At 29.6% G+C, this 11,429-nt stretch overlaps 1 protein-coding gene across 3 annotated transcripts in view; it reads left to right on the forward strand.

Annotated features, from left to right (window-relative positions):
* LOC143258529 (monocarboxylate transporter 10-like) overlaps positions 1 to 10,453 on the forward strand; it is a 77,653-nt gene extending 67,200 nt beyond the window's left edge. For 2 of the 3 annotated variants that reach the window (XM_076517632.1, XM_076517633.1), the window contains one exon: positions 1,452 to 10,453. In XM_076517632.1, the coding sequence (XP_076373747.1) occupies positions 1,452 to 1,669 (218 nt within the window). In that variant the 3' untranslated portion in view covers positions 1,670 to 10,453. Of the gene's footprint in view, positions 1 to 6; positions 292 to 1,451 lie in introns of all 3 variants that reach the window. The other variant, XR_013032340.1, reaches the window with a different exon arrangement.
* The last annotated feature ends 976 nt before the right edge of the window (positions 10,454 to 11,429 follow it).

The raw sequence follows: 11,429 nt of genomic DNA on the forward strand, positions 1-11,429 counted from the left end.
ATTTAGCTACTTTTCTGAAGATGAAATTGTTACCAGAAACAAAACTCCACTTAGCTATTACCAGGAAGATGAAAAAACTACCAGGAACAGCACTACGCTTGACTATCACTCTGAAGTGATAGAATGATCATAAGAAACACCACTACTTGACTACCACCACTGAGATGAAGTTATTACAATATCATTCAACTTACAGTTGTTACATAAAGATAAAATGGCCACTAGAAACACCACTCTAATCATGATGATGAGAAACCCACTTGAAGTAAAAATGCATTCTAAAGATGGCTGGTATGGTTATTAAAAACTTTAATTAAAATATAAAGTACATAACAATGTTTTGACCTTCTAGGTTAGCTTTAAGTTAACAAAGAGAGTTTGCAATAGAATGCATTTAGAATACATTTTTTTACCACTTCAATCAGCTACCTTTTTATATAAAGACAAATTGGCCACCAGAAACATCACTCTGCTTAGCTGTTACCATGAAGATAAATTACACTATGTAACACAGATTTTATTCCTGGATAGTATGTGTTATTTCTTAATTTGCTTATGTTGTAAAAGTACAGAAAGTGGCCATTTTTCCCTTCAAACTTTGCTTTTGTGATCTGAATAATGAAATCTATAAATTACCCTATTTTCTGTGTAGAAACGGGCAAATTTGCACATTTTCATTTACATAAGGTCTAAATAAAACAACATATGAATCAAGATTTGCATGTATTTGTACTAAAGTTGTACAAAAATGTTTAGAAGTGAGTAGTTTTTTGAGATTTGCAACTGTAATGTAAATCACTTTCATGTATCAGCCCCCAAATATAGTCTTCCATCATGTTTTTATTATATGCTCCCAGGTCACAAAAGCAAAGTTTGAAGAGAAAAATAAATCTTTTCCATTTACTTTAGGCATAAGCAATTGGAAAATAACACTTTCTGCCCAAGAACAAGAAAAAGTAAAAATTTTGTTACATAGTGTTATTACAATACCATTCCATTTAAATTTATCACATCAAAGTATTACAGCTACCAAACACATCATTCCATTTAGCTACTATTATGAAGATTTAATGACTAGCAGAAATACTAATCTATTTAGCTGTAGCCATAAAGATAAGGTGAACATAGGTATTTGAATTTTAGTATTTATCTGCATTTAGTAAGAAAAAAAAATACATTTATTACATATTATAATCATCTAAAAATAAGTCTTTAGTCATATCTATAACTTTCTAATCTGTAGAGATTATTTGGTTTTATTTTGCTTTCTCTAGCTACTTCCATGGATAATTTATTTAAAATCTCCGCATATAGTGATTTGATTTTATTAACTTCTGTTTCTGTTTCAATATTCTTTACATGGGTGTGCTATGGGAATTTGTTATTTATTATATATAACCCCTCATTATACAGTTAGTATGTTCCAGTACCATTTTTGTTTTATTTCCCAGATACACCTCTAGAGCTGACAGAAGAAATAGGAGTTTGGGAAAAATTTAGTCCAAGCTGTCTGAACACTCAAAAGGAATCTACACAGAAAACATTGCATTATATTACCAAACTTATGCAAAATGAGATAAAGCAGCATGAATCCCAGTTACAAACCCATTGTTCTGATGAAAAAGACAAGCTTTCACAAAATATGATAGAAAAAGAATCCAGTGTTTAAGTTTTATTGAAGATGTGCATGTAATGTACTTAAGAGTAATTCCTATGTAAAAAAATTCAAAATTTGGCAAAAAATATATAACTATGATATTTCTCTTAATCCACATTCTTATGCAACTACACAAAATTAAATATTTGACAACTAAGATATGTTTTTCTAAAAATACTTTCAAAGCTAAAAATTAACTCCAGCTATATTGATACAGAAATTGCTCTTTGCACCTTCAAACGTTTTCATTAGTTTTTACCTTATTTATGCACTTATTAACAGCCAAAAGACTTTGTAAAATACTTCCTTTAAAAGTGTGAATTAAATGATTCATGCTTTTGTACTTGTTAACAGAATTCTCAGAATGTAACTAAACATTAGTTAATGAATGCAATTTTAGAAAATTGAATAGCTTAAAAAACAAAACATGCTCAAACATAAAAAAGAGCATATTTTTTAAAAGCACATAATGATAAACAGTACCCAGAAAATTGGCTTTTAAAAAATCTGTTGGGTTCTGTGGTTCTATAGAATTATGTGGATATTATGATTTAAAAATTTTTCTTTAGGAAAATGTTTTAGTTAAATTTTAACAACACATGCATATAGAAATTAACATGCATCTATAAGAGTAACTTTTAGTACGTGTCACATCTATACGTATGATTGTTTGTTTTTTTACATATTTACTTTATCTTCTTCATATGCAGTGTATGGAAAGACATCCATTTCCCCAAGTGATATTATTTTGCTAATAGAATGTGTCAAAATTCAACAAAATATATAGTTGTAGTAGCTCAAGCCACACTCTAAAACTAAGAACTGTTCAATATAAATTGGAAAATTTGTTTACAAAACTTCCTTAATCATTTGAATGGCTGCATCTTGGTTAGATCTACATACAACTGACTGTGAGAAAAAATTGGCTTAATTAAGTGCAACCCAGTGGACAGACATCACTTTTTCCAAGTTTTATTGATAAGAACTTGGTTTCTCAGTATTCAGTTTTGAACTTAGAACATTGTAGAAATTTAAAAACCAACAAAAAACTTATTGAAGTTTCATAAGTTTCACTGTTTTGTATTATATATTATATAATATAAATTATATATTATTTTTACAGACATTTTCTGTTAATCTGTGCAAAAAAATATAATGCTAATCTGCTTATAACTTATATCACCAAGTGTTCTGTGACTGAGCATTTCGTCATCTGGATACAATTTCCACATACAGCTGTTAGTCTTTTTGTTTAAAATAATCTCATTTACAGCCTACTTTATAGCTTTTATAAATCTGTCATCTGTTTTTCTTCACTATGCACTTGAAGGCCATATCTCAACCAGTTTCAGAAAAAATAGCTTCTTGAGTAAAGCATTTCATTAATTTTTTTAACAAATTTCAACCTTATGATTAATATTTTATGGTATACATAATAGTAAATTGAGATTATGTTGAGAATAAAAAATAATAATAAATCATTGCCTTTATATTAGTTAAGGTATGTAAGTGTACATTGTGCTACAGCATATATTCAGTATGTTATTTACCTTAGATTAATGTGATATACATTGAAGTACCAAATAATCTAGATGAAAGAATTAATCAAACACCAGCTTAATATGTCATTTATAACACTGTAGGTATTAGTTAAAATAATTAGTAGAAGAATATCTTTTCTTCTTCACAGTCCTTCCAGGTTCTTTTGTAAACAAGCACTCATACTTATCTGTTTTACTTTCTATCATACTTTATTTCAAAGTGGAACACTTAACTGTTTTTATGTATTTCTTTCTTGAGTTTTTACATAACCTTTGATCATTCAAAATTTGAAGATCTTCTTTAAGTAACCTAATAAATATAGTTGTAGGAGTAATTATAAATAACTTAACAACCATTATTAAAGAAGTAACCATAACAAACTTGATAGTAGAAAAAAAATTGATAATCACTTGAAAGTGTTTGTAATGCTTATGATAGCAGGGATAACATTTCATCTTTTGTAAATAACTTTAACAACAAACAGTTGCAAGAATGACTCCATACAACACTTATGTTACTGTAATGACCTTAATAAGAAAGAGTATTACATGTCACTTGTACTCTTTAACAGTCACTGTTATAGGAGTAACTTACCTGTAATTAAACCCAACATTCATGGTTACAAAAATAGTCTGAACATTAGTGGCAAGTTAACTCTAACAATTAGATACACCTACCTCTAACAGTCATTGTAGCAGGAATAACTTTCCTGTAAGTAACCCCCCAAAACCAATTTGCAAGAAAACGTCTATACATTAGTGACAAGTAACTTTAACAAACATGTGCATTAGTAGAAACAACTGCACATCACTTTTATTAAAATAGCCCTACTAGTCATTGTAATAAGAATACTTTTATGTTTTTTTTTGCTTTATTTATGAATGATCCTGACATTCATATTAACATGTGTAAATGTACATTACTGTTACTGTAAGAATGTTATTGCTTGTCATATTGGAAAATCTACTAACTAGTTTAATACTAAATAGGAAACTTTGCTCAGAATCCTCTAAATAGGATTAAGGTACAAAATATTTTGTATATTTATGATTATTTTTCCCTAAAGCAGCTAACAATATCATATCTCATTTTTGTATTTAGAAATTCTAGGACATTAGTTTTTATAATTATTAGATATGTATAATATTGGAATTAAAACTAATCAAATCAGTCCTCCATTTACATGATGGTTTTGTTCCTGGAAAACACTGTATAACTTGAATCATGTAAAAAGATACTAAAGCTCTATGGAAAATAAGGGTGTTAGGTTCTAGGGTCACATGATAACTCTGTAATATCCATCTAGGAAATATGCATCTTACAAGATACTGGAAGCTTGTGTTAATTATCATTACATATATTTGTTTAGTAAGTTTTTAAGTGAGTGTTGGAAAAGGGTTTTTATTATAAAAACAAGTGTTATACCTTAAAAGAGTTGTATACTTCCCTGTATGGAACCAAAGCATCTACAGTTTCTCTCTTGAACTTCAAGCTGTGCTCCATGACTGAATCCCAAGCAAAACACAGGTCTCTCAATTATTTAGCCAATTGGAAACTTGTATCCAGGCTCTTTGTTGTCAGCTGTGGCTTTGAAACCACCATCACTTTGTCTCATTTTCTTTGTCATTGATGCTTGACTGAATCAGCTCCTTTAGCTCTTCTTTATTCAACTTGGTGTTGTGGAACTGAAGAAGATCCACTATCTTCTTTGCCTGAAGATCATCAAATGCATCCCTTCCAACACAATGACCCATTTCCACTATTTTGTCTACCTCATATAACACTACCAGGAAACAACATTCACTGCCTCACCACAAATTTTTCCAATGTATGTTGAGAATAGAAGGCTTTATTTTATCCAGTGATCCTTCTATATGTTAATAAATTTACTATCATGTAGTCCTTTCAGTACTGGCTCACTGTTAAAATATGATCATTTTCCATAGCATTCAAGATGCAGCAAAAGGTATGCTTTGAAGGTTGCTGTGATACCATGGTCAAATGGCTGCAGGACTGATATGTTCTTGGCAAGCAGGAAGACCACTTCCTATTTTGGATGTGCAGCTTGAAGGCTTGCATGGTGGTGTGGCACATTATCTAGGATCAGTGTGACCTTAAATGCAAGGTTATTGGATGCCAGTTAACATTTCACTTCTTGGACAATATAATTGTGGAACCAGTTCAAGAAACTTTTTCAGTGATTTATGTACTGATATTTGTTCTTTCCCTTGAGTACATGGGGGCTCAGGGCTTGGTAAACATCATCTTTACCTTAAAATCTCCTCATGCATTTCCACATAAAGAAGGGTCAATCTCTCTTTCATAATCTGAAATCTTTAAATCTTGGAGTATGTTTCTCTTCTTTAGAAAGAAATCTTCTCTTTGGTATTTTCTTCCAGAACAAACCAGTCTCATCAGCATTTAAGACTTGTTCTGGTTTGTACCCCTTTTCATTGATGCATTCGGCCACCTCCAGAGGAAACTTCTTTGTGACCTCATGATCTGTAGATGCTGCTTCATCATGCATCTTACCATTATACAGGATGTATCTCTTCTTGAATTTATTGAACCAGTCCTTTTTGACAAGAAAAAAGGTTTCCTTGGCTGCCCTACTTTCCCTTCAGGTTAATGGATCTTCATGTTATAATGGTCATATAATCACTTTCTCTGTTATCAATGCCCCTTCCAATAGAAATTTTTCTGTGTTTGATCCTCAGTCTGCAGAATCATGGCTTTTTCCATCATTTGTATGGTAGTATCACAAGTGTTGTGACACTTTAATGTCTTTGAGTGCACTTGCAGTGACATAGATCTAATTTCCTCTCTACAATTATTTTCACTGTATGCACAATCATATCATTCACCCTCTCTAAACAGCATTTTTTCCTGCACACCTGGAGGTTTTAGTGAGTTACTTCAAATTTAATTAAATTACTTTTTAATGATACACCACTAACTTAGCATAAAAATGTAGCTAATAATCCATATTTTAATAGCATATAAGTTTTAAGTTCTTAATTTTAAAAGACAATATTTGAAAAAAATTCTCAAATACCCCTAGTTTGAGAATTGTGATATGTTCTCTCTAGGCATCCTCTCTTCTCTAATTTATTTACCACCCTTCCAAGAAGTACAAAATTTGACATAAATTACTCATTATAGTCTTACCATTGCTCAAACAAACTATAACTTTCATAGCATTTGGTCTTATTTGGTCAAAAAGTCATCAAATAGAAAATTAGATTTCTCTTGCCATGCCCACCTGTCACATCATTCCTTTCAGAAGTTTTACTTTCAGTTCAAGCTTTATTCCTACTGGAAACATAGTCAGTAGCTAGGATGAATTTGTAATGGCTCTTGTTGCATAGTTAGAAACCCAGAAAAATTATGTTAGTGATGAGAAATTATCTGATTTTGCATGTTATTTTTCTGTGTTCTTTAATACATAATTTATTAAATAAAAATTGTTTAGTACAACCATTATTATAAAAAATAGGGTTAAGTGTTATAATCAGTTGACTGCAAAAAACAAGGAGGCCCATGTAATTATTTTATTTCTTGTTTTTCTTCTGTGTTCTTTATGTATTGTTATGAAAGAAACTGAAATGCCAAATATAGGAAACCTTTGAAGTTAGTTGAGGTTAGATTATTTAAAATAAATAATAACAAAAGCTTTTTACAAGACATGCTTGTAAGCAACTATGAGTAGTTTGACATAATGTAATTTGACATTGTAGCATGAGCTGCATTTTCATCAAGTAATTCACATCTTATAATTGCACAAATAGTGGTTAGATATGGGTAAAAGAGCAATAAAACAATGAATTTTAAGTATAAATAGATATACAGTTGTATGAGCTTAAAGCTATTTAGAATTAACAAATGTAGTTTTATGTTATGACTTGAAGTCATTCTAGAAAAAGAAAAGAGTAACTTATGTTTATTTAGCTAATGTTTTTGGTGGTTATGAGGTCAGTTAAATTGACCAGCTTTGTATAGTGATAGAGTAGATAAAATATAAAGTTGTAGTGGTTTTAATAATATTTTTCAGTATTTTTATTTTAATCATCATGATGTTTTATTGACAAGCTTTTTTAAAAGTGTTTGTACAACAAACTGTTTAATATTATGATGTTAATTTTGGCATATTTCCTTAATCCTTCATAGGTTTTAACTGTTTGATTTTTCTATTACAATCTTAATTTCTGTTATAATGTTAATTCAGAGAAATATTTTTATTTTATTCCCTTAACAAAGTTATCTTCTTAATCCATTAGAGGCTCTTATGTATATTTTGTTTTTCTGCATAACATTACCATATTAATTTTTATCATTGTTTAGTATTAATATTTGGTAGAGTTTTTGATTAATTCTTTGGCATGGTACACTGATAATATTTTGTAAAGCTATCACATTGATTGTGAGCGTTATTCTCTGTTTAATATTTGCAACATTTTGCTACTTTTTTGAACTGATGGTTTTCTGATACTGGGATTGTTATACCTTTTGTCCTATAGTAGGAATGCTAAAAATTGTGTATTGTTTCTGTCATCTAAGGATCTTTTATGATTTCGTATACTGATTACTGAAACATAATCAGAAAGATACAAGTCTGGTTTTGTCCTAAGTCTTGTTTATCATTATGTGGTCAGTCTAAGTTCACATTAACTAAGTAGTAATCAGTTGCCATACCTGTTAAATTAGAATAGTTTTTGTACATGTTTAGAATGTCTAAATGTAGGTTCTCATTTGTGATCAAATTGTAAACTATCTAATATTGTAACAGATGATAAAATAGGGTAGTTTCATAATTAGTTCCTGTAATGTTTTCTAGTTCTTGAGTGCATACTAGAAACTAGTTAACTTTGTAGTAAGGACTTATAGATTTTATCTATTTTAACTGGTGATATAAAAATAAAATGTTTGGTCACGATACCTAACTTTTGACATATGTACTTTTACTAAATAACTTTTAACAAAATAGTTTAGTTAGAACTCATAAATCATGGAGCTGCCATTATAACATTATTTTCAAATCAAAGTGAGCAGCTGCTTAAATGATGCATGTTGTGTACTTTACAATTTTAAATATTAAGCTATTTTCTTTAATTTTTTTTAAATTCTAGTATATATAGAATTGTTATTGTGAAATTATATAGATATTAATCACTGTTGACTCATTTATATTTTATATTAGGTTTTGAATTTTAAAGGCGATGTATTATCACTTTCTGTATACAGATATCTTGCTTTGTTAGTAGTTCTTTTGCAGAAAAAGAAATACAGTTCTGATTTTCATAATATCCTCAAATCAATTTTCAATTTAAAATTAAGTTGCATGATACATGACAAAATTCAAGTTTGACACAACATATTTAAGTGAATGTTATTTAAGTACTCAAACAATAATAATAATTCGGTGCCTTTAAAAACATTTTATGCTTTTTTAATTGAAACGTATGTATTTGAGTTATATCTTCAAAACAACAACAATGCAAGGAACAAATACAGAAGCACATTTTAGACAAAAAGTATCTGAATTTGGGTGAGTTATAAAAAATATTTTGGATATTTAATTTTGTATTAGTATTTCAATTTTATTATTGCAAATGAAACACAAGCTGATGTTTTGCTAAAATTTGTTTCAATTATTGTTTAGAGTTTTGTTGAAAATATAGTTAGCTTATTATATGTGTTTTTATTTAGCAAAATAATTTTATATGCAGAAGAAATAAATTCATATTCTTGGATATACTTGTGAAATGTGTTTAAATGTAATAATTAAACATTAAGATTAAGACAATGAACTAGGATAATTTGAAATGCATAATTCACCGTCACTGAGCACATCTAGGGTTGATAAGAGGCTGAGTTGTTGAGAGAAGAAGTATTTTTATTGAGTGTAAGGTTTCATTATTTACTAGGAATTTACAAGGTGTAAATGCTTCCAAGAAGTGTCATTTCTTACATGCAATATCTAGGCAAAAGTTGTTTTACATGTTATACTTTTTCTCTGACAGATCTTTGATTTATTGTTGGGTATACTACTGCATGTTAAAATTTCAAACAGCCAGAAATATGAATATGAATTTAGAAGTTAATTACATGTTAATGAGTATTCAGTTTATTATATTTGCTAGCAAGATTGATATACACAATTTTCTTTATTAAAACAAATATATTTTAGCACATAAACAACAATACAATTTATAATAACAGTTATTAATAATAGTTATTACAAATGATGGTTTATATACAACAGTTTTACACACTTGCAGATAATACTGAGTCTTATATCTGGTCTAGAACTGAATATTTTATCGATGAGTAAGTTAATTCTGAGTTGGTATTATCACATCTTGATTAAGCTAGCTAGCTTGGTTGGCCTCACACCAGTTACAAGCTCAATTCTTATGGAGGAAGATATTTAATGGTCTCGTAGAAATAATAAGATCAGAAGTAATTCACTGAAGTTGAACTGTTTGTAATACTCAAAATCTATAAATGTTTCTAGTCAATTATGTAGTTTTCCGATTAATAAGCTTTAATTGGAATTACAGCTTCCGTGGCCTGTAGCACATTGAGTTCAGCTGACTAATAATAATAATGCTGTTTCTTGGCACGTTTGTTTACATAATTTAAGATGAGTTTCTAGAACGTTCAACAATGTTCGAACATTCTAGCATTTTCATAAGACAAGTATGTTGATTCGTACTCTTAAGAACCTTCTACAAATTTAGAGAACAATATATATTGTGCAATGTATATCAAAAAATACATGCCACATGCATAAAAATGAAACATGAAGCCTTGGACTTGTTTTTGATGATGTAGCTCATCACCTTAAATATAAAATGGCAAAAAAAAATTTAAAGGTTGTGAACTTTTTGAAAGATCTGATATGATGTGGTTTGTGCATAGTTCCTGCTTTTGTAACAAATTCTTTGGTTGTATCTTTACTTTGCGTTTGGAGGTAGTTGTTCCATAAACTACAATTATCTTTATTCTTTCCTGCCACTTAATTTCTGGTTTGTGTATTCTGAATTAATTTAGTTAACTTGTGTTTTTGTCAAATATGTTAAGGTATTCTATGATCAAATTGATTTTTTACTTAATGATACAAAGTTGACTCTAACTACAATTCTATTAATTGGATGACACCAGTTTTTACATGGAATGTGATACCAGCAGAGGACCTGCTAATATAAGTGAATGGTGTTACTAGATGAATTAAATATGTTTTATAAAATCAAATTGCTTACAGATGTCAACTTATTTTTTGTATTTAATTGTATACGTTATATAACCACTACTTGATAAACAATCAGTTCTCTGTCATGTAATGAAAACGAGAACTAATTTCACAAATGCCATGAATTTTAAAATGGACAAAAAGAGGCTTATTTGCCCATCAAGGATGTGCCTTCTTGCTCTCAACTATAACCACCCCTTACTACGCATATATCCATCCAATCTTTTCTTGAATTCATTTAAGTTTTACACTTCCCACCACTCTTGAAGTTAGTGCAACTTATTCTAAAGGCCAACCACCCTGTTTGAAAAAGTAATACAGTCTAAACTGCAGACAAATCCTATGCTGCCAAAATTTGAATTTATGCCCCTTGTCCTATCGTTTCAATGCTAAAAACCAAAAGTTTGATAGATATATATATTATCAATATTTTTAACAATCTTGAATACATCATTGAAATCCCCTCTGGCCTTTCTCCTTTCCAGAGACAAGTTTAGATATTTTAGTCTCTCCTCATAGAACAACCCCACCATCGTAGATGTTATCCTAGTGGCTTTTCTCTGAACCTTCTCCAACAATTCAATGTTCAACACTTTACACAGTACTCTAAATGAGGCCTTACAAGTAACCTGTACAGTGATATAATGATAATAATTTTTCAATCACAACACCAGAATCTTCTTCAAACACAGTATTTAATGTATTCCCATTTAAATTGTAACAATAATTTTAATTGTGAAAAACCTACATGCATCACCTAACATCTTGAAAAGTTAAACATCACCTGTCATGTATTGGCCCAATGCATAAAATAATCTAAATCTCTTTGTAAGTATACAGCATCTTTGATACAGTTATACACCCCAACAATTTTAATGTTACCTAGAAACTCCAAAAGTTTATGGATCATTCTATAGTTATCATTAATATAAATCACAAATATCAGAAGTCTCAGCACTGCTTGTAATTGTGATCTAG

Source organism: Tachypleus tridentatus, chromosome 8 (assembly GCF_004210375.1).
Source record: "Tachypleus tridentatus isolate NWPU-2018 chromosome 8, ASM421037v1, whole genome shotgun sequence".
Classification (NCBI taxonomy): Eukaryota; Metazoa; Arthropoda; class Merostomata; order Xiphosura; family Limulidae; genus Tachypleus; species Tachypleus tridentatus.